Raw genomic sequence first — 21573 nt, 5'->3', positions numbered from 1 at the left:
TTCATGAACGTTATTGCTATTGTTGAACCGTGTGCTGTGTTGGGAAATAATGATCCCAAAAAAAATTATATTAATCATTGTAGTAAAAGATAAAATTAAGAACAGAGAACTCTTTAGTACTGCCATATTGGACTCTGTAAATTTGCAATTTGCCCCTCATGATTCGACGTTCAGACCTCTCTAAGCATTTGTAAATAAAACCTCTTCAAAAATATGGTTTTATTGTCTACATTTTTATCTTAAAAATAAAATAAAAAAAAGGGCGAGCGGTCATTACAGTTACTTTAATGCATGCCATATCACAACCGGAAATGCTTTTGATAACTGACCTCTGATGGGCGCTTGTGGCATGAAGGATATTATGAAATGCTGTGAACCGTGCCATTCTTAAAATAGAGTTCTTGAACTTGGAATTTTATATTGTTATTTCAATAAATTGTGGGATGTCTATTGAAAGGTTTATGAACGTCCAAGCACTATTGTGGCTATGTTCGTGAAAACATATTAAGTGTCCTCTAATATTTTGAACATTTAGCATTTTCCACCCTCACAAGAGTTAGACTGATGGCAGGTTCCACCCTCACAAGGGTTAAATTGACATCCGCTTCCTCCCTCACAAGTGTTAAACTGATGGCAGTTTCCACCCTCGCACTGACACAGGGGTTAGATTGTCAGTAGGTTCCACACTCTTTTTAAAAAAAAAATATTTTTATTGATTTTATATTTAAAAATATAATACAAATTATTCAATTTGCAACCACAGGATAAACCAATACAATAACTAATATCTATGTCATTTAACAATCACACACCCCCCAATATGCACTTCACGGAACACTTCAAGTTTTACAGTATCATTTCTGGCTGCACCCTCCATGGGTTTATCCTTTATTGTTTATTTTATATAGGCATTCGCTCGTGACCAGTGTGGGCCTTGTTTTGCATGCATGAGTTCCCTGGCTGCCTGAGGGGGGCACCATCTGGATTAGTGTATGCAGATGGCTACCCTGGTTTTCTGCTCCTCACGTGTCGCTGGGACTGTGGTGACGAAAATTTGATGAACAGTTAGTACTAAAGAGATGGGAGGAAATTATGTGTGTGCGCTATGATACCTGGGTGCCCTATGAATTTGTTTCCGTAATGGGGGATGCAGGGGAATTTGACGTGATTATCGCGATTGTATGTGCCCCAATTCAAGGAGGCTTCTCATCGTTTTTAGCCTCCAATTTTGTTACCAAATCCTCCCAAGTGGAGCATCCTGTGTGTTGTCGCCCTTCGCGCACCATTCTTTTTAGTACCTGGTATTCAGTGCGAGCCCAGCGTATTATTAGAGAGTACCAGGATTTCAGATCGGGTGCCTTAGGGGCTTTCCAATGCATTGCTATTAATCTTTTGTACATTAAAAAGGCCAAGTCTATAAATTTGTGCAGGTGTCTTTGTTTTTTTTGGTCTCTTCCTCAGTCCCAGCAGGCAGGACCCAGGGTCTGCTAACAGTGCAAGTCCCGTTAGCCCAGATACCTCCCCTACCACCTCCGCCCAGGCCGTTTGTATATTAGGGCAATCCCATACCATGTGGTAGAAGGGTGCTGACGGTATTCTGCTTCTGGGGCATGTTGGTACTGAATCAGGGAACATGCGCTTTATTCTTGCTGGGGAAAGAAATGTTTGATGCATGTAATTGAATTGGGTATATCTAAATCTGGGATTCCTTGACACGCCTCTGATGTGAGACAAGGCCTTGGGCCAGTCTTCCAATGGGATCGGAGTGGGGAGTACTGCATTCCATCTACTCCATGCTTTCCCTGCCTGTGCTTCAGGAGTCTTGTTGAGGATTCTATATAGATTGGATATTATTTTTGTTTGATCACTGTATTGTAGAAGCTGGTGGAGCACTGGGGAGGTCTCTGGTTCCGAAGTGCCTATTCCCCATATTCTTCTGATTTCATGACATACGGTATGATATGTCAGGAACTGACCCGAATTTATCTCTGTGAGGGCCTGGAGAGCCTCGAACGTCATTAATTTGCCGTCTTCAAAGCAATCCCCTACTGTCTGTATTCCTGCTTCATGCCACAGCTTTACGGCTCGCATTCCAGCTGCAGTCCCCGCCAATAGATAATTTAGCGGTATGTGTGGGGAGTAAGGAAGCTTATCCGCTCCTCTTTGCACATATTTAACCCAGCACGCATGCGCGGCTGCAAGCAAAGGGTTAACCAGTACCACTTTGGGGGGCTTTGACGTCAGCCAATTTAAAAGGGGGGTCCCGTTCCGCCGAGGCTCTAGGCTCATGGGTTCCGCTTGCTCTGTTCTGTGGATCCAATATTGGACCCACTGAAGTTGTGCGCCAGCATAGTATCTTTCAAAATTCGGAGTTCCCAGGCCACCGTTATCCAACGGGCATTGCAATGTTGATAGCGCCACTCGCGCTCTACCACCTCCCCAAATGAGCTGCAGTAATGCTGTGTTTAAATTGCTGAAGAAACTTTTGGGAATGGTTATCGGCAGGGCCGCAAAATAATATAGGAGCCCAGGTAGAATCAACATGTTAGCAATCGCCACCTTACCGGGTGGCGAGAGCGGAAGCTTGTTCCAAAATTGTAGGGAGCCTTTTATGGAAGTTAGCGCCTTCCCCAGGTTCCCGTCTCTTAAGTCTTCTGTGGCATGATATATGTTTATCCCAAGATATTTAAATGTTGTCGGGCACCACTTTAGGTGCCCTACCTCTGGGGGGTCTTGGTTGTTGGGGGCCCTTTTTGCCAGGGGGAACACACAGGACTTCTCCCAGTTTACCACAAGGCCAGACAGGCCTCCAAATTCAGCCAATAAAGACATTACAGGTGGGATAGCTGCACAACCGTTCCTGATATATATCAAAGCATCATCTGCATATAATGAAATCGTGTGATGTAACCCATTCCTAATAACTCCCCATTCGTGCTCCATAAGGCGTACTTTTGCCGCTAACGGCTCCATTGCTATGGCAAACAGTAGCAGGGATAAGGGACATCCTTGCCGTGTCCCCCTGGAAATCGGGAAGCTATCAGAAATCACCCCGCCTGACTTCACCCTCGCGCTTGGATTAGAATATAATGTACGGACCCAACGAATGTAATTAGGGCCTATTCCCATACGGGCCATCGTAGCCATCAGGAAGTCCCATTCCAGCGTATCAAAGGCCTTTTCTATGTCTAGTGAGAGCACCATTTCCTCCTGTGCAGTCTTGGGGGTGTCTCCCATTATACTCAGCAATCTGCGAATATTTAGGAAGGTGTTACGCTTTGGAATGAAGCAATTTTGATCTGCATGAATCAATAATTGCATGAGGGGGGCTAACCTATTAGCCAATATTTTGCCTAATATTTTGCAGTCTGTGTTTAACAGCGATAGTGGTCTATAAGATTTAACATCTGTGGTCTCGACCCTGTTTAGGGAGTACCACTATCATAGTTTCCCTTTGAGATATAGGTAAGCTTTCTTTAGTCCACGCCTCCTGGAACACTCCTAGCAGATGGGATTTTAGGCTGGGTAAATAGGCTTTATAGTACTCCGAGGGGAGGCCGTCTGCCCCCGGGGCTTTGTTCCTAGGCAGCTGTGCAAGGGCTAGTTCTATCTCTTCTGTTGTTATGGGAGTTTCAATTCCATCTCTATCTGTTTGTGGTAGTTGGGGTAGGAAGGAGTCCGCCAGGAAAGCCTCAAGTTGTGTAGCTGTGCACGAGGTACGTTTAGTGTATAAGTTTGAATAGTAGTTCCTAAACGTCTCGTTTATTTCTACTTGTGTAGTAGCCATCTCATGCGCGCCCACCCGGATGGCACCTATCGGAGCTTGCTGTCTATCTTCGCGGAGTTGCCACGCTAACATTCTACTTGATCTGTCTCCTTCCGTTTGCAACCTGGTTAAGTAATAGTTGTAGTCGTGGCATCGGAGCCTGCTATCTGCCTCATATTTTGAGCGCTTTTCTTTGAGGACAGTGCTAGCGATTTCCCCCCGTGCTACCGCTTTTTCCGCAATCCTTAGCTCCTCCTCTAGTTTACTAATTTCCACCTGTAAAGAACGTCACACTCCCCACGTAGTGGACAGGCATACACCGCGTGCTACTACCTTGTGGGCATCCCATTCTATCGCCCGGGTTGTTGCAGACATAGCGTTTGTTTCCCAATATTGGCCTATAGATTTCCCCAATGTTGCGGCGAATGCTTGATCTTGTAGAGCTTCTGCCTGGAATCTCCAAGTGGGAATTGCCTGACGTGCCCTGCCCCAGTTCAGTGTTACTCTCAGAGGCGCATGGTCCGAGACTATCTTTGCCAAGTATTCAGATTCAGTGATCAGCGCCCCTATTTCGCGGGTGCCCCATACTATGTCTATTCTTGTGTGGGTGTTATGTGGGACCGAGTAAAATGAATATTCTTTTTGCTCTGGATGGCCTAATCGCCATACATCATAAAGACCCATAACATTTGCCCATTCTTGCAGAGGACTTACGGGCTTCCTACTAGTTGGTGTGCTCGAGTGGGCACTGGTTCTGTCCAATGCTGCTGATGGGGTACTGTTAAAATCACCGCCCCAGATGGCTAGGGGCATGGGGTGGGACAGCAACGTTGGGGTGAGAGTGGTAAGAAAGCCCGAGATGCCACTGTTGGGGGCGTATACCCCGATCACAGCCATTTGTCTGCCGTCTAGTCTGCCCTCTACTACTACGTACCTCCCTCCCTGGTCTATCTTGTGTGCTGACATGAGAAATGGAACTCCCGCCGCTATCCAGATCAACACCCCTCTCGCAAAAGCCGAGTACATTGTGCCTATCAACTGGCCTCCCCACTTCGTGCGTAGGGCGCGTAGGTCCCCCTCTAGCATACGTGTCTCTTGCAGAATAGCGATATGCACTCCTAGTCTTTTAAGTCGAGCGTGCACTCTAGCCCGTTTGCTCAGCATCCCAAGGCCCCTGATATTCCATGTTAATATAATATACTGGTTTTTCGTATTATTTCGGGAAGACATCATGTGGGGTACTGGGGATGTGTTGCTGTGTTGTGGATCTGGGCTTTGGTGTTGGCCCGCCTGGTCTCTGCCTTTCTGTTGCTGATATTTAAATATAGCGGGTGCAGGTCTATGTTTTGTGCATTGAGTAATTCCGATTCTTGCATTGCTGCTAAACTGTTATTCCCCACCCCCCTAATTAAACCCCCTATACTACTTACAACTACAGAGAAACTACAAAACTTAAAAGTGTGTGAAATAACTCTTATCCGGTTGGATTTGCATAGTGGGATTCTCATATCGTGCAGATGTGGCTCTTGTAAGGGGCTCACATCGTGCCGCAGACTTAGTCTGCCAATATCGACAGGCGCCCCCCCTTGGCATAAATCTGTTCCCTCTGACCCCGCCCATCCGCCATGTACCACCTACTTATGCCCCCAATCACTTAGCTTAGTGTTTCTATCAAAGATGCATATTGTTGAAGGCACTTTATCCCCACGTCTCGGCAGTGTCGCAGAGTCTCTGTAGATTTTCAAGTTTCAAGCATTGTCCCTGGTAGTCTCTCTGGGCCTGAACGAATAGTTTATAGATCGTCGGCAGTTCTTGGGGTGACCTTCGGCCCACCTAGTTCTCCTGTTACCGTGGATGCGGAGCTGGCTGTGTCTGAGTCCGATCCCAGCTCCTCTAGACCACTGGCAATTGTATTGCGGCTTTGCATGTGTAACGGCTTCTCTTTTAGCACTTTTGCTCTTTCCTCTGCAGCTTGCCAGACATTGGGCTGACCTCTGGTGCTCCGTTTGGATCTCTTCCTTGCAGCAGGTTTTTGCCATTTCTCGTCCCCCTCTTCGTCCTCCCGGGGGGGTGCAAGGCCCTTGGCGTGGAGCCATGTCCAGGCATCCTTGGGGTTGGTGAATATATGGGTACGGTCCTCCATCACTACCCTTAGCTTGGCTGGGGAGAGCAGGGCATATTTTATATTCTGTTCTCGTAAGCGTTGCTTGATTTTAACAAAAGAATTGCGTTGGTTCTGCACCTCTTGCGTAAAGTCTGGGTAAGCGTTGCTATTCGAGTCTCCATACTTGAACGGACCCTTATTGTGGAATTGTTGCAATATTGCGTCTCGGTCTCTATAGTTAAAGAACCTGCCAATCAATGGCCTGGGGGACTGGCCGGGGGCCGGAGGTCTGCCCGGGATTCTGTAAGCCCTTTCAACTGAGAAAAACTTGGATGGAGCCCCATTTAACACCTCCTTGATTAGCCACTGCTCTAGGGAGATTTCTGATTCCGGTTGACGCATACTTTCCGGAAATCCCAGGAATCTCACGTTATTTCGGCGCGCCCTACTCTCCATTTCCTCCGATCTTCTCCAAAGTATCTTCAGCTCCTCGTCCATGCGTTGAATCTGTTTTTGGTTCCCTTGCGCTATTGGAATTAGATCAGCTATTTCAGCTTCAGTTGTTTTCACTTTTTCAGCTAGGCTTCGATGATCCACTCGTAAAAGATTCAAGTCTTGCGCGACTGCATCAATTCTGCCTTCCAAGGATGATTTAGTGTCCAATATTGCCTGCAATACTTTCTCGAACTGAGCAGAATGTGCTAGAAGTGTGCTTTCCAGTGACTGTAGGGATGGGCCAGATTGTTGGTCAGTAGGCGTTATCGCTTGGGTAGTTCGGTCTGGGTTCTTGGTTGACTTGGCTCTGCCGGCCATTTTGGCTGTTCTGAGATTACCTCCCAATCTGCTGAGATTACGCACTTTTAATCTTCCTGATTCGATGTTATAAACTTTAACTGAGTTGCCTGGGCATGGAGCGCACATCCGGTGTTGAGGGCGTGAGATTTAGGCGGCAAAGCAAGGGGACATTTAGTCTTATTCTGACTTATTATGGCCTGGATATTCAATGACAAATGCTGCAGTCATTAATGGATTCAATGTTCCAGCTATGAGTTCTTGTGGGGCTGTCTTCCGGGCCCACCGGAATATGCGGAGGGTGTAAACGCTGGGGGAGTACCCTCGTTTCTTCTTGTGTGGCGGGAGGGCTTGGTGCCAGAGGCTCCCTCCGATAGAGGGGAGAAGTGCTGGGCAGCCGGGAGAGGCGTCGACACGCGGGAGAAATCGCGAGTCAGGGCGATCGCAGGGCGCCGCAAATTAACTTTGTGCAGCTAAGGACAGTCGCGGCAGGGACCCATTGCAGGGGAGTCCGGGGCAGGACACCCGCCCGCGGTCCAACCCAGCCGTCCACTCTGCGTTGGTTGAGTAGTCCGAGCTCCCAGGAGCACGCGATCCACATCCATCTTGCCCTTTTGCGTAAATGGAGAGGTGGGGTGGAGGGGGGGCGTGCTTGTCGTTCCAAGGGTTTTCCCCTCAGCTTAGTTTTGGTGTTCCCCCCCCCCCCCCCCCCCCCCCTCGCAGGTGCCCTCCTCACCTCGTTTTTTTAAAAAAAATTCTGCACCGGGGACCACCGCAGCCTGCTGGCCCGCCGCCGCTGCGCGTCTTCTTTGCTGGGCCTCTTCTTTGTCCCTCAGCAGCTTACACACGCGGCTGCTGCTGGGCCTCTTCTTTGTCCCTCAGCAGCTTACACACGCGCCTGCTGCCGCGGCAAAATTCAAGATGGCGCCCCAGTTCCTCGAGCCGGCTTCACGCGTCCCGGGGCGCCCAGTGAAATCAACCGTGCGGTCCGCTTTTGGACACGTCTCTTCAGCCCTCCCGGCCACGAGCAGGTGTGTAAGCGGGAGGCGGCCGCGCCCGGCGAGAGCGCGACCGGGGCCGCAGCCGCAGCTCCTCCCGCTCTGCGCCACACCCGGCGCGGACTCGCGAGTCCCAGCCCTGCCTTGCCCGCGTACCGAGGGGCGCCCGCGACACAAGTTGGGTGCCCCGGTCTCCCCCGGTCAAGCTGCCGCTACCAGGCCGCGGGGGGGCGCCTTCCAGGATGTTTCAAGGTAGCCGGGAACAGAGCGCTCGGATCAAGCGACCGCCCCGGCCGCCATCTTGGCTCCTGTAGGTTCCACACTCTTGACTGTTAGATTGATGGAGGTTTCCGCCGCCTGAACTGTTAGACTGAGAGTAAGCATTTTCTGCCTTCAGAAGTATGAGATTGACAGCTGATTCCACTCTCACAGACATTAGATTGGCTGCAGTTTTGACTGTTTCAACAGTGATCTAAATATGTTTTTCTTCCTTACAGATTAGCTGACCATGTCGGAGCAGAGGCAGCGTTCCCTGTCCACTTCCGGAGAGTCGCTCTACCACGTGCTGGGGCTGGACAAGAATGCCACGTCTGATGACATCAAGAAGTGCTACAGGTGAGCCAGAAGAGTGGGTCTCTGAAAATCTGGGAGTAGGTTTGAGGAGGAGGCAAGAGAGGGATATCCGACGTTGGAAGCCCTGAAGGAGGAGAAGAGGGCTGTTTGCACCGCACTATCAGGTGGGCTGGGCAGCAGTGGGGAGTAGGGTGACCACCTGGCATGGAGGCAAATTCAGGACGGCACTGTTAAAGAAAATTCAGGACAAAGGTTTAAAATTCAGGACTACAGGAGGAGCGGCCATACCCTACTGATTTATCAATGCATGTATTTACTATTTTTTTTTATATTGCACTACTTATTCACTGCACTGTGAATGAGACTGCTGCTAGGTATGCTAAATTCAGATGGCACAGTATGTCTTTGTTCAGTAGTAAATCGATGCCCTTGAGCACGGTGTCGAGGGCATCACCTCTACCCAAATATACCCAATCTTTCTTGGAGAGAAGGCAGCAACAACGGTTTGATTATGTTTGGATGACAAACAGTTTGGGAAACATTAATGTAAATGACTTTTTTTACCTTCTGCTAGTTTAAGAAAGTTAAACAAACACATCGGGCTCACCTGACCCTCCACTAAACGTCAGACCTAAAAAGATTAATGAGGCAGAGCAGCTGGTGTGGGTGACAGTCTCGCGCCAGATGTCAGACTGTGAGGTACCACAACATGTCTGTAGTATCACAGCACTATGAAGGCCCAACTGCTGCATTAGAGTGTGGGTTGGGAGCTCTATATTTATCTCAGAAATGGGAGCGCAACCACCAAGTTGAGAAATAAAAAGCAGGATGAAGTCCAGATCAGATGGAAGGTCTGCAGCAACCGATTCAAAGGGCCATTACTAAGAACCGGATAAATAAAAAGAGAAGAACAAGGCAGGGCAATTCCTCAAATCAGAGAGGCCCTCCATGAGTACTGGAAAGCATTGCATACGTGGAGAGTAGTCTCAGAAGAGAGGCCAGAAATAGAAGAGGGACCGTCAAGTGGTTGAATAAGCAGGACCCATCCACCCTTGCAAACTCTGCAAGCGCAGTGGTCCATTGGTAGTGCTTGTGAAGAGCAGGCAGGCCCCTTGGAATGTTGGGCCTTGCCAGTTGCCACCTTTGTCCATGTCTTAAAGTGGCTCTGTAGTTGAGCCAAGCCCAAACCAATAGTCTTGCTCATCCCTAAGTGTGAAAAGCATACAGAACCTTCAACATATTTGGGATGCAAATTACACAACAAACAAAATATAACAACATATTAAAGACAGTGATTCAATTTAGTATATTAGATCACAGCATTGCATTAACATTTATTTGCATTGAAAGTTTCTAAACATTCACTTTAAAACATTCATTAACCCTTTCTCGTGATAAACCCATGTGTGAATTGTCAGGTGTCCCTTATGTCATGGCCAATATAATTTTTTTGGCTGAAGGAATATTACAGGCTATTGAAGCGTACACAAGTGAGGTTTTTACACAGGATCCATCTTGAACTGAATTACTTGAATGTGTTCTCAAATGTCACTATCAAGTAAAATAGACACATGAAGTAAATTGATTTGACTTAAATCATATAATTTAGTCATGTGGCTAAAATTATGAACAAATGCCGCCCGGTTGAATGTTTATCACGGCCATTAGTGTTATTTCATAGACAGTCTTTTAAAATTAGGCATGGGTGGTCCCCTTAGTGGGGAGTGCACAGACTACAGTGAGTGTTGCGTCTGCAAGTGGCAAAGCGAAACACTAGTCAGTACAATAGTAGTCAATACATGAAGTCAAACTCACATAATACAGGTGTAGGAAGTCACAGGGTGTGGAGCCCCAGGATTCCTTTTGTTGTGCAGCACATGCCCGAAAGGGCCACCTGACTGTATTACTAGTCTTCTCGTATTTGTGAATAGCCTACATGGCGGTCGACTGGTTTGGAGGCATAACTTTTCTCCACTTTTGTAGCACCTGTGTGGGTGGGTGACTGTTGCGCCATTGTAGGTTTGTTGTACTGAAGTAGTGAATAGCTGAGAATCTGCTAATTTAGAGGCCCTGTTCATGTAGTATACCTAGGATGGAGCCAGAGCTGGGTCTAGATTTCAGGTATTCATATATTATAGATACATCAAAAGAAGTTCGGAGTTATACTTGTGTAGTTCATGTCTAGGGACATGGGCGTAGTTTGGTCAAAGAGATTGGGGGATAGGAGCCTCCAATTTTCCAACAGTCTCACTAGCAAATAATATTAAAATATATTATACGACAAGCAGAATGCATGAGAGGCGCTAAAGTGGCAGTGGAAAGGCAGATGCATGCTGATTGGTGGGGTACTAGGTGAGAGAAACCACAATATTTTATTAAAATAACCAACATTTGTGAAGACTTTCAAAACGGGAAGAGAGAGATATCCGAGACACCTCGCCATACTCGACTGACAGCACCTGTACCTAACTAATAGAAAATACGTGTATTGCGGGGGTGGGGTGACATTAATCCCCCTCCCCCCCCCCCCCCCCCCCCCAAAAAAAAGGTGCGCCCCTGTCTAGGAGCATCAAGCATAAAGATCTAGATTGCATAGATTTATGTAGTGCCTACCTGGGTGTGCAGTTGTGCTGAACTCTAGCTATCCTGTATGTGTGTAGTGCACTCTCGGTGGGGGGGGGGGGGTCGTAGTTTGAGACCATAGACCCTTGTGATCTTCCTGAGCGGGAGGGCAACTAGTGTGAAGTACTATATTTACATTCCTAGGAGGAAAGGCTAGGGGTTTTAGATGTTAGTGCAGGTGGTTAGTTCCGAGATCTTGAGTCTATGTATTTACGCAGCACATACCTAGGTGGGCCGCTCGTGGTGAGTTCTGCAGTTCTTGTTTTTGTTGTACACACACAGGAGAGTTGCGAGTGTTGTGTTCTAGATTTATTGGACGGATTATGTGCATATTTAAGTGGAGGCGGGACTAGAGACCTCGATTGAATGTATATGTGTAGCAGCACATGCCCAGGAGGACGGCAGGTGTAGAGCTCTGTCTAGATTTCCTCCTGTTGTTCACCGCATACCGAAGAGGGCAGCTGGCGAGGCCTTCTCGATTTCCCTGTTCTCGCAGTGCGTACCTGGTAAGTGTGTATTCATGCAGTACATGCACAGGAGGGCGGCTAATGCGAGGTTATAGATTTCCGGGTATCTGTGGAGTGGTGACAAGGGAGGGAGTCTAGTTTGGAGCCGTAGATTCGCGGGTTGTGCGGGTGCACGGCTATTTGAACCTGCCCCACATATTCCAGGCGGAGCGAGTAGTAGACTATTTGTGTCTGAGCTTCCTAATTTCTTCCACGTGGTGGCGCCAACGAGCCACGGCTTGGTTATTAAACGCTCAATTATCACCCGGTGGAATGGGTCCATGTATTTTACTGCGTGTATTTGATGTTGTACCGCGGAAGGGATTCGCGTATAGATAGGCGTGGAAATATGACATTTGTCGTGTTAGCAGGCTGTGTTCATTTACAAGCAGCATTTGAAGTGCTTACAAAATCAAAGATCTGCGAGGCTTGGGGCGGAGGCGATCGATTGTGGTGGCAAGATTAATGACATTCTGTATCGATTTCATTGTTCTTAAAGGAAAGTGTAACGCGCACAGCTTTAGTGAAAACTGAATGCAATTTAAACATACAATGTCAAATTACCGACATTTTTGCCCCTTTCGAGGCATCGCTAGGGATTTCGCCTACAAACAGTATCAAGGCCGCCCATCAAAACAACGGACACTCCAGGCTTTTGGGGGTCAGTGTATGGGAATCCAGCAAGCAGTGTCCTGGCCCGTATGGACAGCTAACCCCCCAGCCCCTATGGCAGCAGCTTCCAAGCTGCTTTAGTTTGCCTCCAGAGGCATGAAACCACTCCGCGAGAAGCAGAGTTACTCATTTTGTCGATGGGTGGCAATCTGTTACATCTGGATGGGGAGTCCTGCACGTAAGTCCCACAAGGCCACGCCCTGCCATTCCTTTCTGTACGGGTGCATCTTCCACCCACACCAGAGTGACTTTTTGAGGAAACTTTGTCCATGATGGTGCAGGAAGTTCAGACTCTTTTGTAAAAAGGAGGAGCCGTAGAGAGGGCCCAACCTCTGACATCAGAAGTGGATGTTCCTGTTTTCCGTGTACTAATGAGGGCAGAGGCCTTCGTACCGTGTTAGATCTTCAAATTCTCAATTTCTTCCTGAAAAAAGGACAAATTCAAGATGCTTACTCTAGCCCAGGATCTATCTGCCCTGGATCCAGGAGACTGGATAGTGGTGTTGGACCTGTAGGGTGCCTATTTCTCTATCTCCCCCTCCTGCAGGCCTGCATGTGCTGATATAGTTCAGGGTGGGCCACAAGGTTTTTTTGTTTGTTTGGTGATACCAAAAGGGAGCACAGAAAACAATGTCCTGCAGGTATTTGTGAAGGTGGTTGTGATATCAGCATACATACAAAGGTTGGGAATACCAGTCTGGCTATTGTAGGCAGGCTCACTACACTGTCAGTTGTGGACCACCTTCAAATGGCGACTCACCTCTCTACATTGCTGGGGTTGACAGATAAACATGTTGAAGTCACACCTGACTTTGAAGAGGCTCCCTTTCATCTGAGCCATCCCGGATACAGTGCACTTTTGGGCCTTTCTGAAATTTTGGGGGTGGTGATTACAGTGGGAATGTAGTGCTAACAGGTGGAGCCAGTGAAAGTCTACAGGCTGTCTTCTTATATGCCTGATTTTAAAAGAATTTGGCAACAGAGGGACATTGAGTTGCGCACATTTGGCTTAATTTATTGGCCTCAAACACATCCTATTTCAAAATTGCCCTGGGTGTTAATTGCCAAATACATCTGTTGGTGTTGAGCAAGTTTAAATAGGGTTTAATATAGGAAAAACAACTCAAGTGGTTATTGTGCTTGGTGTATAGATCTTTGTATCATCCGCTTGCATGTTTGAGTAATCGTAAAATAGTTTGTATGGTAATGTGCCTGCTTCATAGCACTGTTTATGTGAATACGTTTCAAGTCACATATTCATACCACAGTAGAATAGCTCAGAGATTTAAGTTGTTACTGCAAACAGCAGCATGCATCCTGCAGTGCCTTCATTTGACTGTTGACAGGTTTTATCTCAAACGCATTGCGTAGTCAAATTTTTGTGCAATAAAAACTATAATAGTAGTGAATTGAATGTTGCATTCTTTTAAGGTTGATAAAATGGGCGCACTTGAGTTGGGTAGTAATTCAGCCCTGTTAATTACTGAAAAAAATCTGTTAGTGGTCTGTGCATACAGAGCATTCATGTGCTTGCACAGCTTACATATTTAGACAACTCAATAAAGTAAAACATGCTCCTGTATCTAGTTCTTGAGTGACTTGCATAGTTTTCTTTTCTGCTGCAATGGACTGCTCTGTCTGGAGATGGTTTAATGCAGTGCAGTGTTCAGCTCTGCTTCTTTTGAGTCCCAACACCTTCTCCTGCCACAACACAACCCAGACTGCTCTTACTGTATAAAAATGATCACTTGAAAGCGAACCTCTAGCCCTCAACTGATGAGCTGGGGAGCTCATGTGGTTTGAAACCTTCTAATAGACATACACCAGCGGGCCCAGTGATCATTCAGTAGCGAGAAAGAAGCAGCTCGGATTTGTAATGCTTAATATGGTACTTATATTGTTTGTGCTAAAGTTCGAGGATAGACACCTTCCTGGCTACTCTGTTATGTTAACTATTCGTAGAGAGCTTTGCACCACACGAGGGCCACCTCAGCGCGCAGAGCAGGACAGTGGCTCTGGTAAGCAGGTGCCAGACGAGGGGAGACAAGCAGGTGAAATAGATGGAATTGAGGATGTGCCTTCTGGATGTGGTGGTCTTTTCCAAAACACTTACCTCTCTTGGTGGGACGATTGTAGAGGATAGCTGCCATCTAGCGTCTGGCAGGCATGTAAGGGAGGAGTAAGAGGGATAAAGAGAGGGCTTATCTGAGGAGAGAAGGTGTTTTGACATCTTAGACAGCTGAGAGAAGTCCCCCTAAGGAAATGAAATGAGCCCTATGACCGCATCTCCAAGAGACAGAGCATCCACCGCCCGAAGACGACTTCCTGGCCCACCGAGCTGCATCCCGGCCTCAAAACCTTCCTGTAGGAGGCGCCTGGCTTTCTCCTTGCTGCTATTTCTCCCATGTCTTTTTAGACCTTTTAAACTAACTTAATGATTGGCTCGAACCTTTTACCGGCGGCTAGTGGTACATTAGGTGCCATTTGTGTAAATAGATCTTTGCTAATTTTACTCCTGAGCCTCTTTTGAGCCTTATTCTCATAGCATGTTCTCGAATTGCAGGAGTTCAATCCTAATGCAGAAAGACAGCTTCTTATAGTGTCTTTGATCCTCTCAGCAATGTAACTTCCCACACATCCTTTCCTTCCTCCTCCTCCCCACTATCGCAGTGTTACTGACCATCTATTTATAGCACTTGTGCTCTAAACAATTCACTGATTTGGTCACCGTTCTGGACATGTGTCCAAGCCAAGTGAAGCCTGTAGAACTGGAAGCTGTCATCGCAATGAGGTCCCGCTGATGCATGTAGTGGTAAATACAGCTTTCCATGTCTTGCAGCACAGGAAGTCATTGCAGATTTCAGTGTGAGATTGTGTGGCTAGACATTCACGCGGCCTGAAGAGGATTGTATGTTGTATTACAGTATGTTATGATATCTGCATTTGTATGGTGCATATGCTAACATTGCTATAACTCTGCAGTACTTTAAAGTCCTCTGACTTCCAGCGTCCATGATTCTAGGGTTAAAATTCACAGATCGGAGGACTTCAGGATTAGCTTTTGTATCTTCTAGGATAACGGGCACTCACTCCCTTTGCCACACAGGTGCTTTGGGTGTTTATGGTGGCAGGTTCTGTTGCATTCTGTTTTTAATATGGTATGTTTGAGACCTTTTTTAAATGCATTTTAGGAGTTTTGTCTAATGTTTTCTGTTGGATGTTAGTGTGCAGCATATCATGGTGGAAAGTGTAGATTTTGAATTCTCACTTATACTACATATCTCTGTTGTATTGTAAGTATGCAAGGTGTTCCCTTTAATACATCCTGTAGCGAACGTTTGTGTTTTGTTTCCTATTGGTTAGTGTGTTGTGAGCCATGTGATAGCTAGTTGTATGCCGTACCTAGGCTCTATTAGTTGTTTCAAAGGTGGTCTGTTTTATGTATTCTGTTGGACGTCTGTGTGTTTGCAACCTATGCTGTAGCATTCATTCCTTTTGGGTGGCGAGCATTTTGGTTTCTTACTTATCTACAGATGAACCTAGTACAAAGGAGTCTGAGCGTCATCCGAGTACAGCATCATCACAGAATGCGCAGTGTAATGAGGTGGCATGTGTAGTTTGACCCTGGTGTCAGGGAAGCGGATGGTATGGTGATGTGGCATGTCTGGTTTGTCGTGTGTCTATAAATGGGATAATGTATGGATGTGAAGTGCTCAGTGTAGATGCTATGAGAGTCTGATGATGCATGGAATGTCTGTGTGCGGGGTGAAGCATGGGAGCCAACTAGAGCTGGACGGAGGGTAGAGTCCTAACGGGTCCTATCAGGCTTTGGCTGTAACCTAACTGCTTGCCATGAAATAAAGCGCCTAACTCATACTTGTTTGGCTCTAGACTTGTGTGATGACCCTACCTATAACATTTTGGCAATGATTTGATGAAAGAACTTGTGGTAATACACAGCAGGACATGGCGGGAGTTGAGAACTGGCCTCACAAAGAAGGATACCCGTTTATTGAAGTAGAGGCCCTGTAATCACAGAGAGCTATTCTGTAGTTGCCCTCCTTCAAATCTCCACTGGCTAGGGATGTCGGCTCTGGCTGCTGGGAGGGAGGAGCCCAGTCAGGAGAGTGGACAAGGACTGACAGGGACTGTTCTTATTGAAGCCTCCAAATCAGTAGTCTTTAAACAGAGCCTAGGTAAGTTTTGTTTGGTAAACTGAAGTCAGTTGTACTGTGGACAAAAGAAAAGGACCGGGCTCAAAGGAAGTATTGTTTCCCTGTCAGCTGACCGAGGAAGTGAAACTGAGTGCAGGACTTGAGTGCACGCATGTTTTGTGTACCAGTTGATGCGTGACAGTTGACTTGTGTGTCCAAGCTGGAGTTCAGGTATTTGTTAAGATAAATGCACCCTTCTGCTCTACTATCCGGAGTACTCAGTGTTTCCATTTGTGGCAGTTTAATTTTTTAATGTAAATTGCCATTGCTGGTCATGGCGCATTATGAGAAGTGTGTGTCGTCTCAGTGCGCAGCATCATTCTGTTGATTGACTCAATGCCAGCGCACAGCCGTGTGAGTACTGAAGCTGTGTAGTCAGCACAAGGCCACTTTGTAGACAAAATAAAGAATGTCACACTGAGCAATTAGATGAGGACACGCTTTGTTGGTTATTTGGCACCTACCATGAGCATACAGAAAGTATGGAGCGTGTCCGCTGTGTCCGCATTCTGCATTGGAGGAGTCTAACATTGTGTGACCATAGGGTAGCGCGGCTTCTTTAAGCACCTTGAGGTAAGCAACAGTCTGAAGAGTTAAGTGGCTTTGTACCGCACTTTGGCGTGTAGTGGTGTCTGAAACCAGCACAAATTAACATCTTCAGGTGAGCCCTGCATACCTTGGAGCGCTGACAAGGGAACTATGGCTGTTGGGTGCATCGTGGATGCATGGCCCAGTGCTTGAGGGCTGGGTCGTTGAATGGCTTGGTGTTTTTTAGATGCTGGGAAAGAGAACTTGGCTATGACTAGAGACGTGAGGTAGAAATGAGACTGGTGTTAAAGAAGACATTTCAAAAGTCGTGGGATGAGCGAAATAGTGCTTGGCAGGTTGTTCTATTTTTTTAAAAAGAAAAAAATATATTTAAGTAATTACTTTGCAGGTATATTTGCCATTCCCCTTCATTCATATTGTTCAATGTGCTAATATTTATATATATCTTAATTCCCCAAATAGATGGCCAATGTGTTGGCTTTTGATTTTTGCATATTTATATTTTCGTACCAATTAGAGCTCTGATGTTTTGGGAATACCAATGTATTTGCTTGTGGTGTGTAGATTCCTTATTACTGAAAACAGATCGGGAAGCTTATAGTTTCCGTCTGTTCATTTGTGTTGGGAGTGCAATGTGAGTGTGCACTTTGGACTCCAGATGTTTTTAGTATGGTGGAGTCCGGTTAGCACTTTGAAGGAAGAGCGTATAATACATTGCAGTGTGTTTCATAGATGATTGCTGGTTGTGTGCCCAGGTGTTGCTGATGTGGGGGAAGAGTGGTACACAATCACAAAATGCTACTGTGTAATACACGTCTGTGTGAATTGGGGAAAAAGTGGTATCCTGACACTAAAGGCTGCATGGGGATTACCCTGTGCATGGGAGAGTACCACATGGGTATGATGTGGCAGAAGAGGAGTACTATGTTGTGAGGTTTTGGATGGGGAGTACCCTGGTGAATGGAAATGTGGGGGAAGTGAAGTACCCATAGTGTTGTGGTTGATAGCATAAGTCATGAATGAGTGTGCTCTGGGACCAGGCACCATTTGGCAGGATTTGAGTGTGTGGGTGATATTGGCGGTGGATGGTGTACATTGGAGATTGTCCTGAGGTTTGTGTTATTCAGCTTTCTTATAATGGAGTCAGTGTTGTGTTTAGATTGTAGGGGAGTACTTCTTTAAGCTGGTGCCTTACGACATTGATGCATTGTGCTGTTTTGGATTTGGGTCAGGGTTTAAATTCCTGAACTGCTCTAGTTTTTTGACTATGTCAGTGTTACGCACATACTGGGACTGGTCATCTTCTGCAGTGTCCAAGGGGTATGATACTGAGTGCAGATTATGTCTGTTCTTTTTGTCTGACACTTGGTCGTATTGGTTTGGCCAGCTGAAGTGACTGGATGTTAGACATGTTGGAGTGTTGGGATGCACTTTTGTGTGTGGTAGAGTGGGTTATCCTTGTGGAGAGGTGTGCATTGCTTGTGGAAGATGGAGAAGGTGGGAGAGTTTGTCTTTTTGTATCTCTGTCATTTTTGCATTAGTTTGACATTTGTCCTAGATGCAAGGAAAGGGCATTATGTAGATACATGGCATATCTGGATTGGGCAGGCTGTTGAATGTTCAGTGTGGGTCCTGAGAGAGTATGATGATCCATGGAATGTTGGTGTCCGTGTGGTTGGTGAAGCCTGGAAGCTCATTAGAACTGGATGGAGAATGGAGCCCTAACAGGACTTAACAGACTCTGGCTGTAACCAAAAGACCTATCATAGAACAAAGAATTTACCTCATACCAGGGTAGCGCTAGACTCTTGTGTGCGACTCCACCATCCATCTACAACACCCAAGAATCCTTGAAGCTGCTTGAAGGTAACATTTGGAACCCTAGAAATTAGTGTGTACTGCCTCATGTGATCATTTTCAGATCAAATTAATGGGATACGTTTTAGTAGTAATCACATGCATGGTCTACACAACCTTTTAAAGGCCCAAGTTTCATTTAGTTCACCTATGCTGAAGTAGGCCAGGGTCCATTCTCCAAGCCTCTCACATGCTGCTGAAGAAGGCTAGTCTACTCTTGGGTGATCACAAGCCTGGTCCTGGCTATGACCTCAGCTAGACTGGCACCCCCACCCGCCTGTGAGATTTGGACACAATGGGGTGATGGATTACTCTTTTGACTGAACAAGAAAGATCAGAATGCCCCGTAGCCTGTTCTCATCCTTCCAAGAAAAAAGTAATTACTTTATACCACATAGAACCATGTTTCATCTGTAAATGAAGTTGCATCCTCTTAATAATTTCTCACTTTTTATTTGTGTTTTCTCATGCTCCCAGGAAACTGGCACTGAAGTATCATCCCGATAAGAACCCCGATAATCCAGAAGCTGCGGAGAAGTTTAAGGAGATTAACAATGCTCATGGGATACTGACTGATGGCACAAAGAGGAACATCTACGACAAGTATGGCTCTCTTGGGCTCTACGTTGCAGAGCAATTTGGCGAGGAAAATGTCAATACCTACTTTGTGCTGTCCAGCTGGTGGGCAAAGGTAAGAGTTCAACGGAGGCATCCATTTCAACACCTTTGCCTTTCTCTGCATTGTCTCTTTTGCCCAACTGTACTCCTGGTGTTAATGTCTCCAACTCTACTCTTCTCTCCAGGCCCACTCTCTTTCTGTTCTTACCTTCAGCCCCACTCTGTGCTCTCCCATCGAGCCCCACTCTCTCAGCTCTTCACCAGCCTGATGCCCTCTGTTCTTTACTTTGGTGCCACAACCTCTGCTCTCCATCAGCTCCAGTCTGCTAGCCCACCCCAACCCCACTCTGCTCGTTCTCCTACCCCACACTCTTCACGTCCCCTAGTCCCTCTGATTGCTCCCCTAGCTACACTCTCAGCTCAGCCCCACTGCCCCACACTGTGCTCTTCCCTCCAGCTCCACTCTTATCTTCCCTCCAGCCCAGCGCCCTAGTTATTCTTCTCTCTCTTCCAGCTGCACACTCTGCTCTTCCCAACCGCTGACTCTCCTCTTCTCTACAGCACCACCCTCTGCTTTCCCATTTGTGTTGCTTGTGCAGTTTTCCAGAGCTCCTACTCTGCTTTTGCCCATAATCCACCGCAAGTCAGTTCCTCATCATTGTGTCCCACCAAAACTGGTGAACATCACATAAAAAAACACACTGCACTTTGCCACACACATTATTGTAGCCAACCCCCTTTTGCTGCAAATAATTGTTTGAGGAAATGCAAGCTGACATGTTTACTTGAATAGTTGAAACAAGGCTTTGTATGTCAGTATTTATCTATATCTACTTATACGTAGATAGACAAATGTATACAAAGCCATATTTAAACATTTTAAGTGTGTGTGTGTGTGTGTGTGTGTCTCGTTCCCTTGTTGCCCCCTCCCTGCCTCTTCCCCCACCCCCCCCCCACCCACCAAAAAAGAAAAAGTACCTCTCTGGGTACCAGCTTCTGCACTTTTCTCTCCAGGGCCAAGTCTCTGCTGTCTTTCCCCAGTGTATGGTGCTTGCCGTCTTTGCCCTGGTGTCCTGTGTCTGGTCTCTGTGGCCAGGACTGCAATGCCTTCTGTCTTTGCCCCAAGGCATTGCCTGCTCTCTCCTCTTCCCAGGGCTCATTGACTCCTCTCTTCACCTCAGGCCCAGACCCAGCTTAAGCTATATAAGTAGCTTTAAACTGTGGTAAACTCTGAACTCGAATCCAGCCTGAACCCTCCTCAGTAGAGAGCACTTGGAGGGTCATTATGTTGGTTCATCCTTTGCATCTTGTTCCTGCAGGCCCTCTTCGTCTTTTGTGGTCTGGCCACAGGCTGCTATTGCTGCTGCTGCTTGTGCTGCTGCTGTAACTGCTGCTGTGGGAAGTGTAAACCCAAACCTCCAGAGGGCGATGAACCAGAGTTCTACGTGTCTCCAGAGGACCTGGAGGCCCAACTACAGTCAGATGAGAGGGGTAAGTCCCTGGGGTTGCAGGGCTGGGTGCCAAGCGGGGAGATGAATCAAGAGGAGGCATTTTTGAGGATACCTCTTGTGCTGCTTCTGGTGAACTCTCTCTATGCAGTAAATGGAGATAATCCGAAGTAGTTGGTTCTAGGTTACTGCTCTGCGGAAACGATGTGTTAGGGATGGTGTTATAATAGCAGCAGGTTTGATGGCATGTGTAGCTGTAGATGCACATACTGTGCATAAGCTCGCCATCTAGTGGTGGGTTCGGAGTAGTACAACTTTAAAAAAAAAAAAAATTAAGAAGCTTTTTGAGTCACATAATCAAGTGACTCCTCCTCTCGGTAATACTGTGCATTGGCATCATTTGTTAGATTTTCTCTCTGCCGTCGGGCTCGGATGTGTGTTCCTCTCGCTCCAAGTTCTCGGCTCGATACAGTCCAAAACGGTATTCTTTCCATCTTTCTATCATCGTCTGTATTGTTTAGATCGCATATTCTTCCATACTTTATCTTTCGTTTCCATTTTACACCCGCAATCGAATTTCAGCCCTTCGGGGCAGGCACAGCCCTCTAAGGCCCTCTTCCACGTGGAACAGACTCCACTTCGGTTGCCACTCAAAATTTCCACGCACTGACCACCACCAGGTGTGTAAGTTGTGTCTTTCCCTGACCATAATGAGCAGACCTGCGAAGCGTGCCTTTCCTTTCGATCAAAAAAGACACTTGGAGATCGAAGAGCTTGTCTGATGGAAATGGCGTCTCGAACTCCAGATGACACACTGGACATCTTTGGCGACGAGCATGCACAAGAATAGTTGG

The 21573-nt window shown here is 46.8% G+C and overlaps 1 protein-coding gene across 3 annotated transcripts in view; it reads left to right on the top strand.

Annotated features, from left to right (window-relative positions):
* DNAJC5 (DnaJ heat shock protein family (Hsp40) member C5) overlaps nt 1-21573 on the top strand; it is a 197272-nt gene that overhangs the window by 145726 nt on the left and 29973 nt on the right. For all 3 annotated transcript variants that reach the window (XM_069243253.1, XM_069243252.1, XM_069243254.1), the window contains 3 exons: nt 8158-8275; nt 19131-19344; nt 20591-20762. In XM_069243253.1, coding sequence (XP_069099354.1) covers nt 8169-8275; nt 19131-19344; nt 20591-20762 — 493 coding nt within the window. In that variant the 5' untranslated portion in view covers nt 8158-8168. The remainder of the gene's footprint in view (nt 1-8157; nt 8276-19130; nt 19345-20590; nt 20763-21573) is intronic.

This window comes from Pleurodeles waltl, chromosome 7 (assembly GCF_031143425.1).
Source record: "Pleurodeles waltl isolate 20211129_DDA chromosome 7, aPleWal1.hap1.20221129, whole genome shotgun sequence".
NCBI lineage: Eukaryota > Metazoa > Chordata > Amphibia > Caudata > Salamandridae > Pleurodeles > Pleurodeles waltl.
This window is presented reverse-complemented; position numbering and strand designations above follow the sequence as displayed.